Raw genomic sequence first — 26,287 nt, 5'->3', positions numbered from 1 at the left:
GAGGGCGGCAACACGAGAACGGGGCCTTCTCTGCAGTGGCTCCCCGCTTCCTGGAATGCTCTCCCCGGGGGGGCTTGCCTGGCGCCTTCACTACGTATCTTTAGGTGTCAGGTGAAAACATTCCTCTTCAACCAGGCCTTGGTTCAATTAGCCAGCCTATGGCCTTTTAAACTGCATGTTACTGTTTTGTTTGCTATTATGCTACATATTCTCATTTTTTTAAATACCAAAAACCACCCTGTGATCCTCCCATTTTACAGTGGTACCTCAGGTTAAGTACTTAATTTGTTCCGGAGGTCCGTTCTTAACCTAAAACTGTTCTTAACCTGAAGCACCACTTTAGCTAATGGGGCCTCCTGCTGCTGCTGCGCCGCTGGAGCACAATTCTGTTCTCATCCTGAAGCAAAGTTCTTAACCCGAGGTACTATTTCTGGGTTAGCGGAGTCTGTAACCTGAAGCGTATGTAACCTGAAGCGTATGTAACCTGAGGTACCACTGTACTGGTCATTTGCCCAGCTAGGAGAGATCCTTTTGGATCTCAACCCTATTTTTTGTTTTGTTTTAACTACCCTAATTTCATGTCATCGAAACAAGAGATGAGACGAGAGCAGACACCTTCATGCACTAACTGCCCTCCTTGTCCAGCTCTTACCCTGACATCCATAACTTTTGTGATCTTCCAGAGATCGATCAGGAGCCCAATGAAGACGCTGACTTGCACCACAAAGTTAGTTTCGTTGTCCAGGATGTAGAGAAGGACGACGAGTGACTGGAATACTCCAAAGAATACTGAGCGGACAGAGAGCCCCTCTAGGGACTGCCTGCTGTTCCAGAACTGAATATCTAAAAAGGAAGATGACAAACAGAGGTTTAAAAGGAAAAGAATGCTTTTCAGCTTTTCACTGGAGCTATTTCCCAATACTCCAGTAAATGGTAAAAATATAAATGACCCCTGGATAAAGTTCAGTCAAAGGCGACTATGGGGTTGCGGCGCTCATCTTGCTTTCAGGCCGAGAGAGCCAGCGTTTGTCCACAGACAGTTTTCCGGGTCATGTGGCCAGCAGGACTAAACCGCCTCTGGAACAATGGAACACCATAACGGAAGCCAGAGTGGACGGAAACGCCGTTTATCTTTCCACCGGTACCTATTTATCTACTTGCGCTGGTGTGCTTTCGAACTGCTAGGTTGGCAGAAGCTGGGACAGAGCAATGGGAGCTCACCCCGTCGCGGGGATTCAAACTGCTGACCTTCTGATCGGCAACCCAAGAGGCCCGGTGGTTTAGACTACAGCGCCACCCGCCTCCCACAATCCTCCAGTACTGCTGGCTAGGCTGGTATCTGGCCAGAGGTGGCTTTGACTCGAAGCGGAGAAGGCACTGAGGAGGAAGACAGGCAGCTGCGCTAGAGACTTGTGGCATCCTCCCTCGCCCCTTCACCTTCTGGCTTTAAACAGGCAGGAGGGGGAAAGGGGGCTGGGGAGAGAGAAGAGAAGAAGCTCAAATATTTTGGAACCTACCATTTTTGAAAGCGAGGAATTCGAAAATGCTATGTACAATGGAAACAATAATGGTCAACGCCAGAAGGTAGGGATTGGTTTCTAATAGTGCAACCTAGGAGAAAGGAGAAAGAAGGTATGAGGAAGACCAGCATCTCCAGGGCACCCCCCAAAATATACAAAATTAGAAGCATGCCAGTCATTTGTAACGTATTTACCATTCACTCTGGAAATGTACACTCAATTCTGACCAAGGGAAGCCTCCTGATGTTTTTCTGCTGTAGAAGGCTGAGTTTGATCTGAATCAAGTATACATTTCCAGAGTTAATGCTAATTGCGTGGCAAGTTCACATCCCCCCCCCAGGTGGAAATAATGACACATGACACAATTACAGTGGTGCCCCGCAAGACGAATGCCTTGCTAAACGAAAAACCCGCAAGACGAAAGGGTTTTCCGATTTTTTAGCGGCTTCGCAAGACGAATTTCCCTATGGGCTTGCTTTGCAGGACGAAAGCCCATAGGGAAATCTCCGGGGACAGCGGGGAAGCGCAGCGTGCCTTCTCCTCTGTTCCCGGACCTGTCCTGAAGGCTTGCGGTGGGAGGTTCGGGAACAGAGAAGAAGGCGCGCAGCGCTTCTCCTCTGTTCCCAGGGCTTGCGGTGGGAGGAGGGTTTTTCCTCCCCACCGCCAACATTCAGAAGGCTGTTCTGAAGGCTGGCGGTGGGAAGAAAAGCCCTTCTCCCCCCGCCAGCCTTCAGAAGAGGTCCGGGGACAGACTGTCCCCGGACCTGATCTGAAGGCGGTCTCCATAGGAACGCATTAATTGATTTTCAATGCATTCCTATGGGAAACCGTGCTTCGCAAGACGAAAAACTCGCAAGAAGAAAAAACTTGCGGAACGAATTAATTTCGTCTTGCGAGGCACCACTGTATTAAGGTTAATGGGCTAAAAAAAGGCCACAGCTTTATTGGTTACAGGTGATGAGCGGTATTGGCTTAGGCACTGCTCCTGACTGACTGTATCAGACTTCAGCCCGTCCGCTTGAAGTCCGGGAAGGGTTAACCCCCAGTAGGGGGAGTCCTGCTGATGCACATCAACTAGGAACTCCCCCGGGGGTCACCGTTAGGTGCGTGCCTTAGGCCCTCATCTCCCTAGGTTTCGGATAGGGCCATGCCCCCCGGAATCCTTTACCGGACTACCCTTCAATATGCGGGGCAGGTGATGGCGCTACCTCCCCTCTTCCATTTACAGAACTATACCAGCTGATGAGCGGCAAAGAGGGAGATCCCCGGCCGCGTCCTGCCTTTATAGGGCAGGGCACGGCCCGTGAACTGGCCGATGGCCGGCCAGGGGGTGACGCGGCCGGGAATCCCCCCAATCGCGTAGGCGCTGGCCTCCACCCACTGTGCGCATGGTGGAGCCGTGAAGCCTGCAACCCCACCTCCTCCGTAGGGCGGAAGTGGCTATACATTACTTCTGGTAAACGAGCTACCACAGCTAATAGAGGGCCATGACAATTTGTGTCCTGGGCTTTGTAGGCCTGTCTACCCATTTACTATCTGAAGCCAAAGGTATGCGCTGGTTGCCGAGTGTGAGATTTCCCCCCAGCTCCCCTACCCGGCCCCCAGGAACGGCATCGCGGCCATCACTCCCTGCTCACCTTCACGGAGTCTTGCTCCTCATCCGACTGCTCATACAAGTCCTCCCCCAGGAAGTTCCAGGGGGACTTGGTGCTCTGGGCAGCATACAGCTGCCATCGCCACAGTGACAGCGGGCAGAAGGACAGTCGGAAAGGAAGGCGCTCCAGTGTCTCGTTGATAGGGAAGTAGTCCTTCTGCAAGTTCCAGTAATCGTTGAAGTACAAGATGGGGTAGTAGTCGCCACTCACCGCGTCAAATTTCACATCTGAAACAAAGAGAGCCCAAAGGGGGGACGTGTTGTGCGGCTGGACCCGGATGCCGCTGAGGCACAGCGGAAAAGGAACCCCACAGCCCTGCACCCCAGGTGTCTCCCGCATCTGACAATTTCATAAATTTATGATGTCACAACAACGGCATTGCACCACGGCATTACCGTATTTTTTGCTCTATAAGACTCACTTTTACCCTCCTAAAAAGTAAGGGGAAATGTGTGTGCGTCTTATGGAGCGAATGCAGGCTGCGCAGCTATCCCGGAAGCCAGAACAGCAAGAGGGATTGCTGCTTTCACTGTATCCCTCTTGCTGTTCTGGCTTCAGAAATTCAGAATACTTTTTTTCTTGTTTTCCTCCTCCAAAAACTAGGTGTGTCTTGTGGTCTAGTGCGTCTTATAGAGCGAAAAATACGGTATTTTCTTTCAAATGAGCTGGCGGTTTGCACAAATATCCTTACGCATAAATATCACTTTCAAAATAATTTTGTGCACCTTTCTCCGTGCTTTGTCTGTCTCCGGGCTCTCCTCTCCCCTCAACACATCCATAAAGAGAACCAAATTGAAGCTCGGGGGGTAGATTAGCACAACTGAAAACTTCCCAACAACCTGGATTTTCAAATTAACCATGCAGGCTGCAAAAGTTGACCCCTTTTTTTTTCCACACCGGAAGGAATTTCCAGGCTGAGGGTTTCAGCCTGAGCTCATGTGCAAAAGGGAACGTGCCACGGTCATGCTTTTATTTCTTCTCTCCCCGCTGCAACTGTATATTGTGACCCGAGCGGCCTGAGGAGCTAATTATCTGTTGTCCTTACATTGGTCCAGAGGCGGAGGAACACTGCCCTTTACCCATGGTGTGTGGTCATCCACAATGTTGATGGTGAGGTTTGGGTGCCAGTGTGAGATCACCTCCACGGGGCCGTAATCTTCAGCTCTCTGCAACAAAAGCGTAAAGGACTGCAAGACTGCTGCAGATACATACAGTCAAGGTTTTCAAAGCAATTTTGACCCTATGCCGTCACAAGGGACAGCTCCTATTCCTGCTTGCTGCCGCAGCCTGGAAGATATTTAGAGATGCCAAGGAAAAGACACTCTAATTAGCTCTACCAGAAGCCACGGGCTTGCAGAAGAAGCCAACATGCTTGACAAAGGCCTCTGGCTAGCCTTGGGCACAGCACAGCCCTTCTAAGTGGCAGCTGGAGGGGTCTCAGCACTCGCTCTATTCAAAGCGACACAGGTCTGACCAGCAAAGCTTTATTTTGAACAGGGGTGGTGGAGGCCGGGCTAAGAGAGTCCCCACAAATGATAATGTCCGCTGCACGTAAGGAGTGAGGCTTAAATATAGCGCTCTCGCTCATTTGCCAACACCCCCCAAAGGCTGTATCTGGATGGCAGGGAGCCAAAATCAGCCCCAAAGGCGTTCTCCCCCCCCCCCATTACGTAAGAATTCATCTAGCCCAGCATCCTGTTCCCAACAGCGTGCAGCCAGATGCTTCTGGGCAGACCACAGGCAAGCCTCAACTCATCACTTAAAACATTTCCCCCCAGCATGAACCACAAAACCTCAGTTTGCAAAGAGCTCTTTCCCAGACCAAGCGTTTCAATAAAAAGCCAGGCTTTTACTGTAGCGGTTTGTAATAAGATTTCCTCCCTGCCTTCATCTCACCCCACCCTGCCCAATGTTATCTTTCCAGCACTATAAATACACGAGAACGGTTCATGGAATTTCCCGCCCCCCACTTCAGAAGAGAGACGGCAGGTGGAGGGTTTCGGCGTACAGTATTATGAAGTGAGGAACTGAAAGGAATGATGAAAATAGTTCTGCAACATTAAGCATAGTGATTTGGCCACCAATGTCGATTTGTCAGAGGCTCAGCTCTGCCAGAGAGCCTTGGGCTGCCAGCCTCACAATCCGGGAAGGATGAATTATGGGGACAGAAAGAATGGAGGTGTGCTAGCCAGAAGCCCCGTGGGACTGTGCCCACTGGAAGGGGGGGGGAACCTGTGACCTTGACAGCTAAAGAAGGACGGGGAGGGGAGGGCGATATGCAGGGGGTCTGAGATAAGAAGCAATTGTTACTTTTATCATTTCGGGATCCGCTTCTGTCTCCCCCGTGAGCAGATTCTTGGTTTTCTGGAACCGTCTGCGCTTATACTTATTTATCACTGCAAAGAAGAAAGGGGAAGGAAAGGTAAGCAGATGCAAAACACTACTAGCAGGTAAAGCTAGACAGTAGCATTATCCTGAACCTGAGAACTGCAAGCACGTTTCAACCTGGGTTTCTATCGCTCACGGTCGTTGTCATTATTATTTACTGCATTTGCCAGTCATTTTGTACAAAAGAAAAAAATCCTAAAGTGAAACAAGTGCAATAAAAAAAGACCTTAAAATGATGAACAATGCATAAAAGGCTCATCCAGAAATATGCTAGGACAAGTCCTGTGCACCTGAGTAAAATATGAACACCACTGAAGGAGGCAATTACCAAAGGCCTGAGTGAGCGAAAAGATCTTAGCCTGGCACTTAACAAGTAACAATGATGGGGCTGGGCACAACTCCCTGGGGAGAGGATTCCACAGGCAGGGGGCCACCACTGAAAAGGCCTGCTCTCGCGCAGCCACTTCCCACTCCACCCTCAGGTAGGGCACACAGAGAAGGGCCTCTGATGCCGAGGAGGGGGTGTTCCTCATATACTCGTGCACAGCTGCAAGAATACAGTAAAAAAAAAAAAAAGGAGCAGCAGCAAATCCCTCTCTGCAAATACACATATGCCAAAAAGGAGAAGGAACAAGTCCAACGCAAGATATGATTTTCTGTTTTTATGGGTGTATAATATCAGTGAATTGCTTGGTTCCTTCGCTCTCCCTCCCATCACTACTATTCTGTCCCAGAGTGGTACCACAAAAACAAAAGGTGAGTTGGCAGGAAATTTACAGATTCCCCCCCTCCAGCAATATACAGCATAGGACCTGCAAAACTGACTCTGAGCTCAGAATTTTCGGTTTTCAGATGCAGACTTTTAGGGGTACAGAACATGTTCAGTGCTGCACTTAGCACTTGAATTTATACAAGATTTAGAAAGTTCCAGTAAAAATTGCCCCTGCAGAACATAGGCTCTTGTTCATGGGTTCAAATACCCCCCATGCCTTTTCCAGATGTTACAAAACACACACACACACACACTGCTTTGCTGAAAGCGGCATTTCCATAGGGCTCCAACCACTGAATGAAAATATACCGAAATGCGTGCTCAAATATGAGAGAACACACATCACGAACCATACTGAATTCCGGCGTGGGGAGAGGGGACCCCCCCATCCATTATCACAGCAAATGTGCACTGGGAATCTGCAACTCGCTGCAGCTTCCTAGCATGTGGCAACCAAAGATGTTTGCACGTTTGCAGGTCCCCGTCAAACATGACCGTGTTGACTGCACAGAAATGCATCAGCCACATAAAGGACAAGGCAGCCCCAGTAGCACTCAAGCCCCTATCATCGCTCCAGGATGGTTGGAGGGAAAGAAAGAGGGAGAGAGAGAGATGAGAGAGAGGAAATGCATCACTTACTGGAATTGGGAATGGGGACCTCAGTGGGGCAAGTGGCAGGATGTGACAAGAAGGCGAGGAACTAGGTGCCCTGGGGGAAGCGGGGAGAACAGTGCTGAGTGCAGACATCTCTACCCACAACCACCGGCTGCAGACTCCCGGCAAAAAGAGAGGGATGGGGGGAAGGCTTACTTCGAGACGTGTGGACCGTGGCGAGTCGCCTGTACAGGTTCTTCTGTTTCGGATCGGGGTGGAACCCGCTCTTCGTAAAATACACGTGGATGTACATGGAGCCGTTGTGCTGAACGCTCTGGAAAAAACCATACCAATGCAATAGGATTACTGGCCTCATCCATTTTACTGAAACATTTTTTTGGGGGTGGGGAACGCAACACAGCAAGGAGGTGAACAAGGAAGCAGCAGGTGTTGGACTAATACTAATAGTTTTATGTTGCCCATCTGACTGGGTTGCTGCACTCTGGGAGGCTTCCGGCAAAATATAAAAACACAAGCTCCCTCCTAATGTTAAGGATCGTCTGCCTTAAAATGTCAAACGGTAGCTTTGGCGTCTCCTTCCTTCCTTCCCCGCTCCCGCTTTGTCCCCCAGCCCTTCCAAGCCTTCTCTGAGCACCTAGCGTTTTAAAAGGCCAAAGACAGAAAGCTTCTCCCAGACCCGTCCTGTCCTGCTTCCTTGTCTTCCAAGAGGGCTTCACCATTCAAATTGCCAGAGCCGGTCAGATGTGGGGAACCTCTGGTGCTCCAGTTGTTCCAGAACTACAACTCCCATCCTCCCTGGCCACGGCTGCTGGGCCTGATGGGAGTTGTAGTTTATAAGATGTGGCAGGCATAAGGTTTCCCCACACTTGGGCTAGGAGCTTGGGTAAGACTTCTGAGGTGCTAGAATGGAGTGATGCCCCTATTTGCATTCATAAAGGATCATTACCACTAATGGCTTTTAAATCAGTACTGGACATTCAGACAGTGGGTCACACCAGTCTCTCTCTCTTAGCTCTATAGGTAAAGGTAAAGGGACCCCTGACCATTAGGTCCAGTCATGGATGACTCTGGGGTTGCGGCACTCATCTCACTTTATTGGCCGAGGGAGCCGGCATACAGCTTCCAGGTCACGTGACCAGCACGACTAAGCCGCTTCTGGCAAACCAGAGCAGCACACGGAAATGCCATTTACCTTCCCACTGGAGCAGTACCTATTTATCTACTTGCACTTCGTGCTTTTGAACTGCTAGGTTGGCAGGAGCAGGGACCGAGCAATGGAAGCTCACTCCATCACGGGGATTTGAACTGCCGACCTTCTGATCAGCAAGCCCTAGGCTCTGTGGTTTAACCCACAGCGCCACCCACGTCCCTCTAACCTCTATAATCTCTTGTTAACGTAGAGGAACTACTGTCTCTAACATGGAAGAAGAGATGCTTCCTAGTCCAGTCCAGGCAATGTATTTCTTAAAGCAGTTTTGCTTCTGGTGTCTGGAGATGGAGATTACCCTTAAGTACAGGCAGCCCACTGCAGACAAGTAGGGAGAAAAGTGAGGTCTGCAGCAGGGGGCTTGGCTTGAGTGCAGTTGGAGAACAGCCGGCCAGTGACATGCGTTGCTCACACACCTCCGGAATATCTAACTCTCCGTAGTGTTCATAGCACCCGTCGGAATTCTCGCCACTGGTCCAGTCCCCGTAGACAAGATCCCGCTGCTCCCAAAACAACGCGGAGGTAGCGTTGAAATCTGTAAAGTGCTCATGCTCTGATATATAGACATGAAGATCCTGCAGGGAGAAGAGAAGAGCATTATTTGAGGCAGGGAAGCCTATATCATGGGCTGCAATAAAGGAATAAAAAGGTAAAGGTAAAGGGACCCCTGACCATTAGGTCCAGTCGTGACCGACTCTGGGGTTGCGGCGCTCATCTCACTTTACTGGCCGAGGGAGCCGGCGTACAGCTTCCGGGTCGTGTGGCCAGCATGACTAAGCTGCTTCTGGCGAACCAGAGCAGCGCACGGAAACACTGTTTACCTTCCAGCCGGAGCGGTACCTATTTATCTACTTGCACTTTGACGTGCTTTCGAACTGCTAGGTGGGCAGGAGCTGGGACCGAACAATGGGAGCTCACCCCGTCGCGGGGATTCGAACCGCCGACCTTCTGATCAGCAAGCCCTAGGCTCTGTGGTTTAACCCACAGCGCCACCCGCGTCCCTTATAATAAAGGAATAGACCCAGGCAAATGTTCAGCTTCTTTTCTGTTACGATGATCAGGGCTATGCATTTACTGCAATCCCTCAGCAGTGGGGGGGGGGGGGAATCGGCTACCCAGGAATCAAAGCTTCCATTCAAGAGAAAAAGCAAGTTTCTAGCCACCCTCATAGCAGCAAAGGTACACTGAAAAGCACGTGGGCAATGCCCGCTCAATTTTCAGGTGGCTGATGAGCTGCTGTGCAAGACTTCCAGTGGTAGTGACAGAACAAAAGATGCAATACGGTAAAACTAGCGGATGATGCCATGGAGCAAATGTTTTGAATAATTGTTTTTTATGTAATTGACAGACAAAGAATCGGAAGCCCTCTTTCGTTTCTTTTGTCTCTTTTCCCCCTTTAAAAATTTTGTCGCGTCAAAAAAGCTTCAATAAAAAATTTATGCAGTACAGTAAAACTGGCAGAACACAATACACAGAATGAGAGAAATGCTGCAAATCTGCTCAGCTTTCGTGATTTCTGCAGGCTGCAGAGTTCTACAGGCTGCAAATTTTTTATCCAGATCATAAAGGTAAAGGGACCCCTGGCCGTTAGGTCCAGTCGTGGCCAACTCTGGGGTTGCGGCGCTCATCTCGCTTTACTGGCCGAGGGAGCTGGCGTACAGCTTCCGGGTCATGTGGCCAGCATGACTAAGCAGCTTCTGGTGAACCAGAGCAGCACACGGAAACACCGTTTACCTTCCCGCCAGAGTGGTACCTATTTATCTACTTGCACTTTGATGTGCTTTCGAACTGCTAGGTGGGCAGGAGCAGGGACCGAGCAACGGCAGCTCACTCTATTGTGGGGATTCGAACTGCCGACCTTCTGATCGGCAAGCCCTAGGCTCTGTGGTTTAACCCACAGCGCCACCCGCTTCCCATCCAGATCATACAGGCGCGTAATTGTACTTTTACATACTGAGCACATACTTGTTTATGCTTTGCAAACTTTGGGGCCCAGCTAACCCATGTTCCGGGTCACGCTTACCATTAAAGTGTCTTTAGGAAAGAGATTGCGGCTGGGCGCCCTGGGTGCTCCGCCAGCGGTGGTTGGATCCTGTGGTGCCGGCCCACGACGGAACCAACTGCTGATGGCCCAAATGATAAAGATCCTTTGGCAAGAGGAGGAGAGAGAGAAAAGTAGAGAATCAATACAAGATGCCGTTATAAGCTGGCCGTTCCTTCTAGAGGCAGCTACTGCACAAAGAAATTGCTAACAGCCTCAACATTAAAGAGAACCTTAGCAAAGATGAATTTGCGTCAAATATCATAAGTCTGCTTGTTCGCAGGGGCCATACCTTGAACTAAACAAGGGGCTGAAGGGCCAGGCACATTGGCTCCACCCCTTGGCTCCTTCCACCAAAGGCCTCTCTAACCCCTTGCTCCCAAAATCAAGAGCAGCAAGTGTGTGGGCAGAGCCCTCACCTTATAATGCAGCTCAGCTGCTTACTGAGAAGCAGGCAAACCAGAGCAGGTAAGAGATTTTACCTGAGAGAAACTGGAGAGTTTTGCAAGGGAGAAGGGACAGCAAGTCTGTATTGCATGTATTGTCTCCCCTTTTTTCCCCAAGTCCCTGGTGGGCATGGCAATAGTGTGGGACTCTGGGTCAGAGGTTCTGCTGGTGGAACAACGGAAAGCCCTGGGGGCCTTAAACTAGAGAAACTGTGAGAACTGTAACATCCATACTAACCTTGCAAACAGTTGCCAGGAGCCGGCCAGCAACACCAACCTCCTTGGCCACTCCTTGGGCACCCACCTGCTGCCGTCCACAAGACTTTATCCCAGCCATTTAAAGCCAGAATAAGCAGCAGTGGGGCAGCCTAACTATATTGCTCTCCCTTGCCGGATGACAGGAGTGAGCCAACAGTAAATCGCACAGAGCAAGTTGGAGTTGACTCTTCATTAGCAAAACAGGATCCGCAGAGGAGTGTCGGGCCTAATGAGCGCAGCAACCTATCACTGGCAGGTCTTGCCCCCATGAAGCAGTTGACTGAGGGTCCCCGCCTCCCCAAAGCTGTCTAAGTTCTCTCCTATATTGGGTCTTCTCCAAGCAATCTGAGACTACACCTGCATGAAGCTGTGCTCCGCCCTCTTCATGCCTCTTCTGGTTCTGGGAGACCAGTGGGGAGGAGACCTTGTTGCAGCAGGATGGGGAGAAACCCGTGACTCTTCACCAGCCTGCTTCCTCTCCACCTCTTGGCCTGCCTCCTCTCCTGCTTCTGGACTTCCCTCTGACACAGACTCCCCCCCCCCCCGATCACTAAGCCCTGTTACCTCTTCAGCTTCTGACACCTCCTCTTCCCAGTCTTCTTCCTCTGACCACTCATTGCCATCCCACCACCAATCCCCAGGCTCTGAGCCTTCTTCCCTTGGGGATTCCCTGGCTGGTTCCTCCCACCATGTTGCTGTGTTCAACCAGTCCGTGACACCAGAGGAAAAAAAGAAACACACACCTCTAATGGATCGGCATTATTTTCTTGCCCCCTGAAGCCCTCTGCCATGGTACCACAGCACTGTCCTTTCTCTTGGCTTGAACACAGGAAGAAAACATCAAGCCAGAGCACTGGTCCTTCTAGCAACAATGACTTGCAGCAGCTCTCCAGGACTCAAGGAGAGTGGCTGCAGGAGAGAGGAGCCCCCTCCACCTCGCCACAAATGCACCTCTGATACAGTAGTCAGCCATTTATACCAGTTTCCCTCTGGTTCCTACAAAAAAAGAGCTGGAGAAAAGAGAAAGAATATGCACCTGGATCTCTGTTCACTGTGTTTAAGGTAAAGGGACCCCTGACCATTAGGTCCAGTCGTGGCTGACTCTGGGGTTGCGGCGCTCATCTCGCTTTACTGGCCGAGGGAGCTGGTGTATAGCTAAGCCGCTTCTGGTGAACCAGAGCAGCACACGGAAACGCCGTTTACCTTCCCGCGGGAGTGGTACCTATTTATCTACTTGCACTTTGATGTGCTTTCGAACTGCTAGGTTGGCAGGAGCAGGGACTGAGCAACGGGAGCTCACCCTGTCGCGGGGATTCAAACCGCCGACCTTCTGATCGGCAAGTCCTAGGCTCTGTGGTTTAACCCACGTCCCATACAGTTTTTGACAACAGTGCAAACTGTGTTTACACTGTGTCAAATTGGTAAAAAGAAGCTCAGGCTTCTCTCCCTCCTGCCCTTGCCTGTTCTTATTTAAACCCCATCCCCCCCAGTGTCCCTTTCTATTAGACTCCTTGCTCCAATGCTACCATCTGAGCTAACTCTGCTTCTGCAATATCCTTTGGGGAGGCAGGCAGAGAGATACCGTCAGCAGAACGGAATGTGGCATGCTAGGGCGGCATTGCCCCTCTTGATGTGCACCTTCTTCACTGCTATTATTTTACATGCAAAGATACTAGTCCGGGGCTTTGTGTGAATAATACACATCTGCGCACACAGAGTATACGCTGCCACTGCCCCAACTCAAAGGAAAACAAAAGCCCCGCACTGAGCACTTGCTTTCGCTTTTAAGTTGCCTCCAAATCAACTTTGTAATACAGTGGTACCTCGGGTTACAAACACCTCGGGTTACAAACTCCGCTAAGCCGGAAGTAGTATAAACTTTGCCCCAGGATGAGAATGGAAATCGTGTGCCAGGGGCACGGCAGCAGCGGCCGGCCCCATTAGCGAAAGCACACCTCAGGTTAAAAATGGTTTCAGGTTAAGAATGGACCTCCGGAACGAATTAGGTTCGTAACCCAAGATACCACTCTGTCTGTTTCAGCACTTGCTGTGTTGAGGATTGGCAAGCAGTCTAATAATACATCATCATCATCATCATCATCCTTAAAAGCAATGATTACTTTTGTATCCTGCCTTCCCCCTCCAAGGAACTTGGAGTGCAACAATGTTTTGTTTCCTTGCATTTAATCCTCAGACGGCCACCCCGTGAAGGTGAGGCTGGAAGGTAGAAAATGGCCCAAGGTCACTCGGACAGCTTCCCAGCTGAGTGGGAATTTAAATACATTTGGCCTCCTTTGAAACCTCACTTTTCTTTGGCGGAGGATTTACTCAATTTTTTCTTTCTTTCTTATGTTTATACTGCCCGCCCGTCAGAAGAACTTTTGGGTTTACTGCAGATCATTTATATAAGGGGTGGGAAAACGTTTTAGCCCAGTGGACCAGATCTTCCTCTCCCCACCCGGCAGGCCAACTATCACAGGTGGGTGGGATCGCCCACCTTCTAACTGTTTGGCCTCATGATGTCATATGATTGACAGGTGGGCAGTTCCACCCACCTGGCAACATTGGCTGGCAAGGTGACCAAGCAGGAGCGAACTCCCCATGCATTAGATGATGCTCAGGCAGTTCAATCCAGTTTTGTGCAGCTGAGTCTCTTCCTTCCACCCACCACATGTCACATATGACATCAGGTGTGGGGCAGGTGGGTATGATTTGGGGAGTCTGGGGGGGGGGTCAAATCTGCCCTGTGGGCTGCATGTCCACCAGCCCTGATTTAGATGAACTTGTGGTACGTTCATGCAATTGTAGCAATCCCTCCCCTCCATCCCGTGATGATGCACAAAACATGGCCATGTGGCGTCATTCTGAAAAAGGCACTCTGCGCTTCTGTATATTGAGAATATGCTACCTGTATGGTGGAGTATACTAGAGACTGGCAGAAGCTCTACTGAATTCATGGACAGTCAATTAAAACCACACACACAACACGGTTAACGAGGCAAGTCCATCGTCTTGCACAAGAGGCTTATTCTACTTCTCAGGTATGCTTGCTTCAGAATGTATGGACCTCAGAGACCCAGACCCCTGCCCTGACGCCCTGCCTTGCATATATAAGCACGTCTGGTTCTGCAGAGAAGCTACGCACGTCTCTTCCGGCATTCGCAGGCTAGTGTGTTTAAAATTATAGCTGAAGATAACCAGCCAACTGGGAAGACAGAACCACAGCACCGCTGGCTTCCGCTGCCTCATGAATCATCTGTGTAACTCACAAACCTTGGAGGGCCAGATAGTGTTGCCAGCTTCCCAAATCTGATGGGGGGGGGGGGAATGCAGATTCCTTGCTCTTCTCCAGACAAGTACCGGTATCTCTTAATTTAAAATTCACGCACCCAAGAGGCAATGTCACCTTCCTTCAAGATCTTCCCCACCGCCCCTGTCAAATATCCTTCAGGAGCTTTCACAGTGCATAAACACACACAAATCTAGCCGGCCAATCAATCAGTTTTAAGCCAGGAGGTTAATTAGCTAAGCTGTTTCTGCTTCAGATTTGCCCTTGCTGGATGATTCGGCAGGGAAGCTTTGCAAAAATCGGACCCTTTTTTACTTCCTTTTTTGCCACAGGTGACTCACCAAGACATGTGTGGCAGGAGGGGCAGCAATGCCTGTGGAAAGCCTGTTTTCCTTGGTTGTCAACAGTTCTGAATTACCGAACTAAAAGAATGGAATCATTTATTCTATTCTGCGACTTCCTCTAAGGCTCCCCACTTAAAATGGGCCACAACCATCTGGAAAATGCTGATCCCAATGAAGGGTGGATTATTTCTTTCAACTTCAAAGCAATGTTCTGGATCAATTTCAGCAGGCGGGGTGGGGTGGGGGCCTTGCCAAGTAAAGATGATTTTTTTTGCATACACACAATTTTGGAAGTGCATTACTGCAGCATTCGCCCATTTCTGGAAGAGGGAGAACATGCCAGCGCCGAGCCTGTTCCAATCTGATTTGCATTAATAAATGGAAATGTTTTAACCGTTCTAATCATACGGAAGTTCATCGCTCAGCTGGCATTGAACAGATGCCAAAACGTTTTGCTGACACAGCTCAAAGAGCCAATATAGCATCCCAAGCAATAATGGCTTTGGAAATGGCACAAACTCTCTCTGGTTTCTCTTTCCCACCTGGTCACCTTGCTCTTCAAGGGACATTTGAATGCGTTAAAAAAGGCTGGCTCCTGCTAATCCTATTCGTGGGCCGATTTTGTTGGGCAAGCGGCTAGATGGCGAGTGCTACAAAAGGAGCAGTATCTGAAACAGCATTACTCAATTTAGTCAACTCCGCCCTACCCGACCAACTTATCTCAGAGCCCTCTGGAACCATCACTCATCCCGTGAACAGTGTTAGAAACTCGGATACCTAAGCTACTCACCAAATGGCACCTCAAATCTAGGTTATGGCCGCCACAATAATGTCTAGGTGCCATTTTCTGCACCCCCTTGGATTACAAAGCTGAAAATGAATTGTGTATATTGTCAGCACGATGGAGATATCAGTCACCATCCTGGTGCCCAGAGATCTCTGCATGTTTACAACTGGACCCACGCTAGGAGCAAAATGTGCCTGGTGCCCAGGGGATTTCTAGCACTGCCCTTGGGTGGCTTACAGCATATCTAAAAACATAAAACATCCAGCATTATAAACCTCCTGATGCAGGGCTGCCTTCAGATGTCTTCTAAAAATTGTGTAATTCTTTATCTTCTTGGCATCTGAAGGGAGGGCGTTCCATAGGGAGGGCACACTACCGAGAAGGCCCTTTGCCTGGCTGAAGCTACTGCTTTCTATTTGCTTTGATTCCCATACCAGCTGCAACTTTTTCTCATGCTTCAAGCTCTGTGCACTCCCGGAGTACCATAAAGGAGAGGCCAGATGGGGAACCAACCACCACCACGACCAACAAGAGAGAACCACAACCCTGAAAAAGATCAGCAGGCCTCATCTCCACAAGCACAAAAACCCCAAGAGGCCATCACACACGTATTGAGGAGTGTCATCGATCCACACGCATAGGCTAAAGAAGAATAGTGGAGCAAATACAACCACGCTTTTGTGCTCTCCAGCTTGAGAAGCATGAAGAGGACGAAGCCTTTGATAAAACCCAGAAAGAGACCTTTGGAAGGCTAGGAAGACCTCTCCCTGCAAGTCAAAGGCTGCAGGCTTACTTACAGCAGTAAGGCCCACTGATATTGACAGGGAGCCACTGAGTAAATAAGCTCAGGATTACAATGCATGCCACAACGTCTCCTATGCTAGGGATGGGGAGGTTGTGGTCCTCTAGATGGTGTTAGTCTCCAACTCCCATCAGCCCCAGGCAGCCCAGCCAAAGGTCAGAAATGGTTATTTATTTATTTCATAAAAATTATACACCGCTTGACTGTTCACAACCATACTTTAAAATGCTAAAACAGACTAAAATCACCTCAACTTTTCAGGATGGCGGCTAGTTTTCTTTTGGGAAGAAGTGAAGGCATGGAGTGATCAGACTATGCAGCACAAATTGAAATTCTTGGGAATATCTGGAGGGAGGGAGAAGCCCCAAGTTGTTTAACTGAACGTTAAATCTGGAATGCTGCTGGATTATTATTTTACAAAATTCTATGAACAAAAACAAACAAATGTACCTCAACTTTCTTAAGTGTTTGGGTAGGCAAGTCTAAACAAGAACATTTTTAGCAGGCGCCAAAATGAGTACAGGGAAGGCACCTGCTTGATGACTGAAGCTGTGGTCCAGCATCTTCTGGAGCAGGGTGGTTCAACATGCAGCACAAGGGCCACTTGTGGCCCTCAAAGCCTTTTTAGAGAGGTCCTCAGCAACATTTGACGCTGCACTGGGTTTGGGGAAGGAGGCATAAGGGCCCTGCCAGGATCCTAGTGTCCTCCCTCCTCCTTCCCGAAGCCTAGTCTGTGCTTTCCCAGCTTTGGGAAGGACCCTGCCACCGCCAGGCACTTCCTTCCCGAAGCCCAGTGCCTCACTTTGCATCAGGGTCTGGCTGCACTGACTCACACAAAACGCAGACGTCAAAGCACAGACATTTCTCTCCACAGTCTCAAGCTATCGAGATCCCAAGTGACAAAAGAGCTGGCTCTAATGACCGGTGTTAAAAGCCTTATGGGGACCTCTGCCCTGGAAAGACGCCGCCAAAACTTAGAGAAGAGGTGCTTAACTTAAAAGTTAATTAGGGTAGCAATCAGCTTAATACTTTACTGAACACACTTTGGCACAGGCCTATAGGCTGGCCCCACGCATGCCCTTCCTTCTAGAAGGGGGAAGGACTCTTAGCTGCTTCGCATGCAGAAGGTTCAAGGTTCAAGCCCTCGCATTTTTAAATAGAGCAGTAAAAGACGCTGGCTGAAATCCCAGACAGCCCCTGACAGGCTTCACTTGCCTTCCTCGCCTTGGCCCCCTCCAGATATTTTATTATTTGTATCTAGCCTTTTTTCCAAGGAGCTCAGGGTGGGCATATATGGTTCTCCCTCTCCTCATTCAATTCCCCACAACAATCCTGTGAGGTAGGCTAGGCTGAGAGGCAGTGACTGGTCCAAGGTCACCCAGTGAGCTTCATGGCTGAGTGGGGATTCGAACCCTGGAGTCCTGAGTCCTCGTTCAACACTCTTAACTGCTGCACCACTTCTGGCTCTCCAATTTGTAGATGTACAAACCCTGATGTGGGTTTGGGCTACAGCCAGCATTGGAGTTCTAGTCCCAAACATTTGGAGGGTGCTTGAAGAAGAAGAGGAGGAGGAGGAGGAGGAGTTTGGATCTGATATCCCGCTTTATCACTACCCGAAGGAGTCTCAAAGCGGCTAACATTCTCCTTTCCCTTTCTCCCCCACAACAAACACTCTGTGAGGTGAGTGGGGCTGAGAGCCTTCAGAGAAGTCTAGCCCAAGGTCACCCAGCAGCTGCATGTGAAGGAGCGGGGAAGCGAACCCAGTTCACGAGATTATTAGTCTACCGCTCTTAACCACTACACCACACTGGCTCTCTCACATTGCTAAGCTGAAGAAGGCTGGTGTAGACAAATTCTTCTTTTAAAATAAGATTTTATTAAAGCTTTTTTTCACAGAAATATAAAGTAAACTAATCTAAATAAAGACAAAAACAGAGAAAGAAAGAGAAAACACAATCCTACTCTCTCAAAGGTAGCTCTAACCCTTGTCTCACACAGAAAGTAGAAGATCCTCCCTGCTCTCACATGGGAGCTTTTGTTTTTTTTCTCCCAGTCGGGGGGAGACAAATACCGAGCTGGGTGGACCAATGGTCTGATTCTGCATACAGGCCACTACCTACATACTAATCACTTGGAGGAAGACCACCGCCATGTTCACAAGGACATAAAGCCATGGTTCTTAGGTCTCATGAAACAGCACATAATGCCTGTTTCTTCAATGTGCTACTTCAAACTGCAGGTGGAGGGAAGATGCTTATTGTCCTCCATATAGAATAAATTTCTGCATGCAGAAGAGCACTGAAGAAGATGACAGAGATCTGGTCTAGCCCAGCTGACGTCCCAGCATATTAGTTTTATTGCTGTTAGATTGATCTGTAAGGAATGCTTCTTGCATGGTGGAGAATTCAATCATGCAAGCCTCCAGCTGTAGTTTTAAGAGGAACCATCTGGAGCAGGGGCTGGCAAATTCTAACTAACCAAAAAGGACACCTCCCACCACCACCAAACACACACCTTCCGAAGGACAAGATGCCCCTTTTATTAAGGGGGAAAGTGTAGTTCAGTGGTAGAGCATCTGCTTTGCATGCAGAAGGTTCTGGGTTCAATCCCCAACATCCTCAGGTATGGCTGGGAGAGAACTCCGTCTGAAAGCTCGGGAACCTGCCTGCCAGTCCAGACAATACTGAGCTAAATGGACCATGGGTCTGACTCGGTATAAGGCAGCTCCCTAGGTTCCTATGTCTGGAATGTAGAACAGGATCAGAGAAAAATCCGCTCCTTCTCTTCAGCTCCAGGCCGAGAGCAGAAAATAGGCCCTGAGCCTATAAACCCAGAGTGAAGGTGATGGACCTCTGCTTCCCACGCTTCGGCTTGCACCTGAAAAGCCAGGAAGGGGAGCGGAGGCGCATCAGATTGCTCTGCCTCCCTGCACTCCTTAGGCACATTGGTCGCTCTGTCTCTGCACGCAATGATGGGTGCTCTCTGAGCTCAGAAGCCCTGCTGGCACAGAGCAAAACCCACACGGCTCCACTTCCCTTTTCTAGCTCCAAGGTGATGCAGGGAGGTGGAAGCATACTGGTTTACTGTGCACCAATGGATGCTCCTTGGGCATTCAGAGGATCTGAGCTGAAGGTGAGAGGCAGAGGCACTTCAGCTCACCTTGGAGAAAGCAGGCTTTAGGTTGGTTATTTATTGCTATGCAGTTGAGACAGTGTGCCTAGGAGGCCAAGACAGGAGTCAGTATAAGCCCCTAGTTCAAATACCACCTCTTTCATAAACTTAACTGGACGGCCACAGTCAAGCCACGACAGTGGTACCTCGGGTTACATATGCTTCAGGTTACACAGTCCGCTAACCCAGAAATAGTGCTTCAGGTTAAGAACTTTGCTTCAGGATAAGAACAGAAATCGGGCTCCGGCAGCAGCAGCAGGAGGCCCCATTAGCTAAAGTGGTGCTTCAGGTTAAGAACAGTTTCAGGTTAAGAACGGACCTCCGGAATGAATTAAGTACTTAACCCGAGGTACCACTGTATCCCCTCGCCAATTCGCAGTGTGGGTGTCTGGGGTGTCGCAAGAATGGCTGAGATCATCTTTGCAAAGAAAGAGCATGTCTGCTGGCACAGGGCTGCTGCTCAGAAGCCATTTCTGATCATTTGAGCTCATCATGAGTTCGTATTGTCTGCTGAATGTGTTTGCTTTTGCTTTGTATGCTCTTGTGTTTTCGATGGGATTATGATCGGCTGAAACGTTTGCTATTTTTTAATGCTTTTATTGTTACCTGTGAGCCGCTTTGAGCGCAGCACCGCTGTTGGAAAATCGGAATACAAATATTTAAAAATTTAAAATATCAAAAAGTGCTTGGACTACACTGAAGCAGTATAGAAACTCCAGTTACTGTGGGTTTCGCCCTGCAGATGCATGAAAACAGCGGGTATTGGCTGCTTTCATAGAAGTACAGGAACTTGACCCAGGACATGTAAATCCAAGCGCAAGTGATTTAAGGACAAACACCAAATACACATACACACCCTACCCTCTAGTATGATATATACACACACTGGATGACAATGCGGCAGTTCTAGAGCTGTCGAGATCTCACCTGAACAAGACTCCTTTGATGACCTGCCATGCATTTGGAGCTTGCTGTTGGGGCTGGTTCTGCTGCTGGGTCTCAGCAACCGCTTCACCTCCCCCTGCAGTTCCATTGCTGGTCACTTGCTATAAAGGTGGGGAGAAAAATGGGGAGATGGAAATCAGCAAAAGTCGTTTGTCATAAGAAGCCAAGAGGTTCAAACTTTGTGACTTTTTTGCGGCAGCATGAAACCGCCCCCACCTCTTGGGACAGGAATGAGTTCAGCTTCCCGGGAAACAAGATTTTTAATTAGATGCAAAGTGCTGTACAACAATGAGCTGGGATAGCACAGTGGATGAGAGCTTGAAATCTGGTTTTAATAATCCCCATTTCAAATCTCAACTCAGCCGTAAGTTCATAAGGCGCCATCCTTCAGCCTTGGTCTGCCATCTGAAATATAGGATAAGAGCAACAGGGTAAGGAGATCCCAGCTGCATCAAGGCCGTCGAGCCCATCAACGTTTCCAGCAGCAGCCAGGCAGATGCTTCCAGGAAGCCACAAGCAGGCCATGAATTAGAGTATTATTTTTATTTTCTTTGTATTTAAACAATTTATATACTGCTTAACTATAGTTATCACTAGGAGGTTGGCAATGATACAGTACAAAAAGTAGATAGAAAATCAAACTTTGGTTGAAATTTCTGCTTGAATTTTCAAAAGTCTTCAGTCCTCGCCTGTTATAAGTTAATTCTGCCCTATGTTTTTTTATCTGTCCTGAATTGACTACCATCTATTTCATCTATTTCATCTACCCTTTAGTTCTAGTATTACGGGATGGGAAGGAAAATTTATCTGTCCTCCCTCTTCCCCATTCATAAACATCTCTTACTGCCCCATTGTTTTTCTGAACAAGGAAGCCACAAATAATTTTGTCTTTTCTGAAACAACAAAGGCCCGTGATCATTTTGGCTGTCCTTGCCTGCACTTCTTCCATTTCTCCAATATGTCTTTTGAGATTTTGTGTGTGTGTGTGTGTGTGTGTGTGTGTGTGAGAGAGAGAACTGTATACGATATTCCAAAGGTGGGCTCAGCATCTTTTTATAAAAGGGCATTAAGCAGTGGCTATTTTGTTCCCCATCCATTCTCGAGTTTACTATTTTACCACAACCTCACCCTGTTGACATTTTCATTAAGTTATGAACAATGACCCCCTCCCCCCAAGATATATTAATAGATAGTCACAGACACTTTAGACCCTCCATGTTTCTATGTGGTTAAGATTTTCTACCTGTGGGCGCCTCACTTTACACTCACTTAAGAGAAAATCTCATTTGTCATTTCATTCCTATTTACCTAGTTGCAGAGACACTTTTGGGACTCTCTGCAGGCTGCTTGGTTTATTCCTATTCTGGTTATTCATCAATTGTTATTTATTTCATTGTATTTAGAAAGCTGGGGTTCAACTAAATGCAGGCAAGCGCCACATAAAAAGCATCCAATAATCTGCAGACTTGACCACAGGATCTTTTATAAATGTTAAATAGTACCAGTCTTAATACAGATCCCATTGTTTATTAACCTCCGCTATAAAAACTATGCAGTTACTCTCCTATGGTCCAGAACCTAATCTTTAATCAGCTGCTGATGCAAAAAAGAATTTGCCCTCTTACTTCATCGCTGCTAAATTTATGTAGGACCTTTTAATTAAGGCTTGCGTTAAAAGCAACTTGTCAATCTATATACTAGCCCCAACCAGTTTTCACTAGCTTATCTTACAGGATTGTTCTAAGAATTACTGAAACAACATATGCAAAGTTCCTTGAGTACTTAGGGGAAAACACATAATCACTAATTCTTATTATGATCTGATCTGAGGGAAAGGCATACATGATTTATGTTATTCAAATATACCCAGAAGAAAAGCACCATCACTATTAATCCAATTTTTCAGATGAGAAACTCAATTCATGTTCCCAGTCTCTCCCTACAGGCACGCAGGGTCAGTAAAGTAAGCCCATAACATTAAGTGAATATTTAAGCCGGCAAATTCTTTTTGGTACTATATTTGAATTTAAAAACATATCAAATTATCATCTCAGTTCTTCACTCTTAAAGCACCCCAATCCATGTTGGGCAAAATATTCCTGTATTGTTATTGAGTATTTAAAGAACTATTATAGCAAGATGAAAAGACGAGCAGGATTTGAAATATGAGCAACAGTGTGAATAAGATAAATAGGTTAAATTAAATGTATTGAATAGTACAGGCGAAATATGTAGCATTTAAGGGTAAATATGGAAACCATGGAAGGGGAGGACAGAAAGTCAATTGATAAAGTAACATGGTTTATGTTAAAATTTGCATATATTTTTTCTTTGTGGAAAATTAATAAATAAGATCTGCTTTTAAAAAACAATTCCTGTATTGCAGGGGGTTGGACTAGATGATCCCTGGGTTCCCTTCCAACTCTACAATTCTATGATTCAATCTCCTTTCAGGAAAATAATGGTGGAGGGCCAAAATATGAGCCTCTTCATCCACATTCAACATTGTTGAGAGAATTAAGGCTTTGATTCTGGATTCAAGTTTATTTTTAGATCATTTATTTAAAATGGCAGATTATGCGTGTCAGATTTCATCACAAGGATATTATGTAAAAATCTAGATGGTAAAAGAGGGTGGGGATAAAGGGGAAGTAGCAAGAATGATCCAAGTGGTAAATGTACCTGGGGAATCCCAAGGTGAGGGGTGGGGAGGACACTAAAAGGTAACACTGCTTTTAACACATGGATGGCAGCCAAACAAAAGGATTGTGGGCCCTGTGTGGGCTGTTTCCCAGCAAACGGTGGAAAAACAAGGTGTGGAATGGGAATTCCCGTGCCCCCCCATCCTCTCACCCCAAGCACCTGCAGCCAACAACACTCTGAGCACTGTTACCTAAGCTTCTGATAGCTAGAGCTTACTTCCCTAAATTATAAGTGGAGACACACCTGAAGTGGTTTGCTTTCAGAAAATGAAAGTGTTAAGAATTTCCCACACTTGGAAGAGCTCACCTGTGTTTGAGACAAGTCACTGTTCTACAAGTGCTTCTTCTCAATGTAAGCTCAGAGCAGTAACTCACACAGAGATGCAACGGACAGACTCCCTTCATCTCTGCATCAGGAGCAACTGAATGATCCAATCACATCCAATACTGAGATGGGCCACAACTGTCCTTCCCCAGGAAGGAGTGGATGTAAGTAAGGGTAGAGCAAAGAATCACGCAGGTACCCAGGAGCCACTATGGGCTGAGTGCTTTGAGCTGATGGCAAATTATAATGATTCTATTTATTTATTACATCTCACAGCACACAAATGTGTCACCGCAATCTATGCAGGAATTACTGGCTTTGAGTGAGATGAGACTCCACAAAGGGGAAAAATAAGCTGTTTCATCTGGAATAGGTAGTAGATGAGAGAGCACTGCTGTCTAGAATGAGACAAATTTTGGGCAGACTGTGTGTAATATTCACAGAATCAACAGACAATTGGGGAGAGGAGAGATCATGATGTCAAGTTTCCCCATGAAAGTCAGGTGCTTGTTTGTGGGACAAGAGTCTTCTTACAGAAAAAAGAGGACAATACCTGCAAAAGCAGATTAGATGCGGTTAAGGGGAAGCATCTAACAGATGAAAAAGGTAACTGCATGCTCATGCATCTGTTTCCTCTACAGAAAGGTATGAGAATCAGATGTGGGGGGGGAAAGAGAAGGCAGAATGGGCAGCTACTCAAAGAGGAAATTTAACTTAGGAGGAGGACAGAGGAGGGGGAAAAAACCTTAGTAGGGAACCCAAAGACAAATTCCTCAAAAAAGAGAAACAATTCCTGAAGTAGGAAGCTCTGAAATTAGTGATGTTGAAAGGAATGGCAGGTGAACTCTTAGCCTAGATGGAGAAAACAGAGTGACACCTGTAAATTTCAGGGACAAAATGCTTTTGACAGTACAGTCAAGGAGATTGGGGAAGAGGAACCATGGTCTGAAATTGGAAGAAACATGAAAGTCAGTTGGAGACAAGAGAGGAAACCAGCCAAGAAAAGCAGAGCACAGTGAGAAATGTAGACTGTCATGAAGGATGGGGGGCAAGGGCCAAGAGAGCTATCTGGGTCAGAACTTGTTGGTTCTTTATGGGGGATAAAGGCAGGAGCAATTTGCTAATGAGACCAATTAGGAGCAGAAAGATAAATACCCAGAGGGGGGCATTGAGATGAAAGTGATTCATTGGCATACACCTGAGAAATCAGATCTATCTAACCAGGGACAGAGTCAGGCGAGAATTTCTAAGTCAAGGGAACAAGATGGATGCCAGATCGAAAGGGTGGAGGTGTACCCAAGAGAAGTGGGGTGTTGAGGCTGAAGCAACACTGTGTGACACATCCAAGGAAGGAAGGAGTGGCTAGTGTGGGACATTGAACAGAGAGACAAACGGGTGACTCCTCATTTAATCATAAAGTTCACTGCATGGTTTCCATGAGGCAATTTGGGCAACTCGTTTTACTACAAATTGTGCCTGACAAGTGGCAAAAGCTTCCTTCCTGAAGCAAATATATACCAGCGATGAAACTACAGGTGAAACAGGTCCCCAAGAATTAAGGATTTATACACCTTTCAGGTATAGAAGTGTGGCAAGATGCAGGGTACAAACTGCCACTTGCGCAACTATACAGAATGATGAAACCCAGGCTCATATTCTGGGGATTTGTATGAAGGTCCAGTTTCACTCTGTAGCTTCTAGGAAAGAGTCCTGTCTGCGACTCTACAGCCTGTCAGTATAAAGACTACTGAGCTGATAAACTAAGTGTCTGAGTTGGAATGTCGTCTTGCTATGTTCTTATGCTTCCTAAATTTAAGCTCCCATCCACACTAGGCCATGAGACTCCTTCAGGAATTCAGGGCCAGTCGCTACTGCTTAACCTAACCTACCTCACACAGCTGTTGCGAAGGTAAAACTCCATATTTGCGAGCAAGAGCCACACATGCCACTTTGTCTCCTTAAAGGAAAAGCAGGTTATAAATGAACCTGATGTGATTCGGGTTACCAAACGCACCGGGAGTGATTTTTACCACTTCAGAGCAGCCTTCCTCCACCTTGGGTGCCTGACGTTGTCGGACTACAAATCCCATCGTTCCTAGGCGACGTGGCCGGTCAGGGCTGATGGAGAGCTGTAGTTCAAGAACATCTGGCGACCCTCAAGGTTGAGACGGGGCCCTTTCACAAGCCGATTGGGGCCTGGTCGGACCCTTGGCCCATGCAGCTCAGTACCGCCTACACCGGCTGGCAGCACCTCTCCGAGGTCTCGGGGCTGGTGCATTTCCCAGACCTACCTGGCGGCTGGGGACTCTCTGCAGGCGGAGGGCGTGCTATAACCACAGGGTTGCGACCCTTGCTCACTCGTGCCATAAGCTTCTCTGAGCCCGGCTGAGAATAAAACGGGGGCTGGGTGTGTGTGGACCCCCCCTCCCCACCCCCCAAAAAACAACCCCACCCCTGGCGTCTTGGGAGAAAAAATGCAGGGGATAATAATAAATAAAATGCAGCAAATATATATATATATATATATATATATATATATATATATATATATATGAGAGTGAGATAAATAAGAAAAAGAGCTGACCTGGAGAAGGGGCATGGTGGGCAATCGCCCCTGGAGGCCAATTAATTTTTTTTTCTGGGGTAGGGAGAAGGGCGTCACGTGACTGGCGAGAGGGGCGGGGCTGGGGCATGAGGGGACCTAACCCCCCCTCGCCCGCGGGAGGGGCAAAAGGAGGGCGGCGAGAGGGGCAACTGCCCCCCCCGCAGGGAAAGGAGAGCCGCTGAGCAGCAGCTCCCGCGAGGGGGGCGACGGAGAAAGGGGCTCTGCGGCCGCTACCTGTTCAGGGCCGGACGCGGGACCCGCCGCCGCCACCACCTCCGTCTCCGGCGCCGCCATCTTGCTGCGCCGTTGCCTGGTGCAGCTCTCGCGAGAGTTCCCCCTAAGTCCCGCTTTGCTCCCGCCCGCCCTCTCGCTCTCTCTGGTCCACGTGACCTGCTCCCCTCTAAACTCCGTCTGG

General features: G+C 48.2%; 1 protein-coding gene across 2 annotated transcripts in view; it reads right to left on the bottom strand.

Annotated features, from left to right (window-relative positions):
- The window catches only part of CLPTM1 (CLPTM1 regulator of GABA type A receptor forward trafficking), a 32,618-nt gene extending 6,383 nt beyond the window's left edge, over nucleotides 1-26,235 (bottom strand). Inside the window, exons 1-10 of one of the 2 annotated variants that reach the window (XM_083627233.1) lie at nucleotides 26,107-26,235; nucleotides 20,223-20,341; nucleotides 10,181-10,304; nucleotides 8,574-8,732; nucleotides 7,146-7,263; nucleotides 5,486-5,571; nucleotides 4,221-4,341; nucleotides 3,158-3,402; nucleotides 1,518-1,611; nucleotides 653-843 (exon numbers count right to left, since the gene is read on the bottom strand). In XM_083627233.1, coding sequence (XP_083483359.1) covers nucleotides 653-843; nucleotides 1,518-1,611; nucleotides 3,158-3,402; nucleotides 4,221-4,341; nucleotides 5,486-5,571; nucleotides 7,146-7,263; nucleotides 8,574-8,732; nucleotides 10,181-10,304; nucleotides 20,223-20,341; nucleotides 26,107-26,166 — 1,317 coding nt within the window. In that variant the 5' untranslated portion in view covers nucleotides 26,167-26,235. Of the gene's footprint in view, nucleotides 1-652; nucleotides 844-1,517; nucleotides 1,612-3,157; nucleotides 3,403-4,220; nucleotides 4,342-5,485; nucleotides 5,572-7,145; nucleotides 7,264-8,573; nucleotides 8,733-10,180; nucleotides 10,305-20,222; nucleotides 20,342-25,851 lie in introns of both variants that reach the window. The other variant, XM_083627234.1, reaches the window with a different exon arrangement.
- Between the last annotated feature and the right edge of the window lie 52 nt (nucleotides 26,236-26,287).

Source organism: Podarcis filfolensis (genome assembly GCF_964270895.1).
Source record: "Podarcis filfolensis genome assembly, chromosome: 8".
Lineage (NCBI taxonomy): Eukaryota > Metazoa > Chordata > Lepidosauria > Squamata > Lacertidae > Podarcis > Podarcis filfolensis.
Note: the sequence above shows the minus strand (reverse complement) of the source record. Positions and strands in the feature narration are given on the sequence as shown.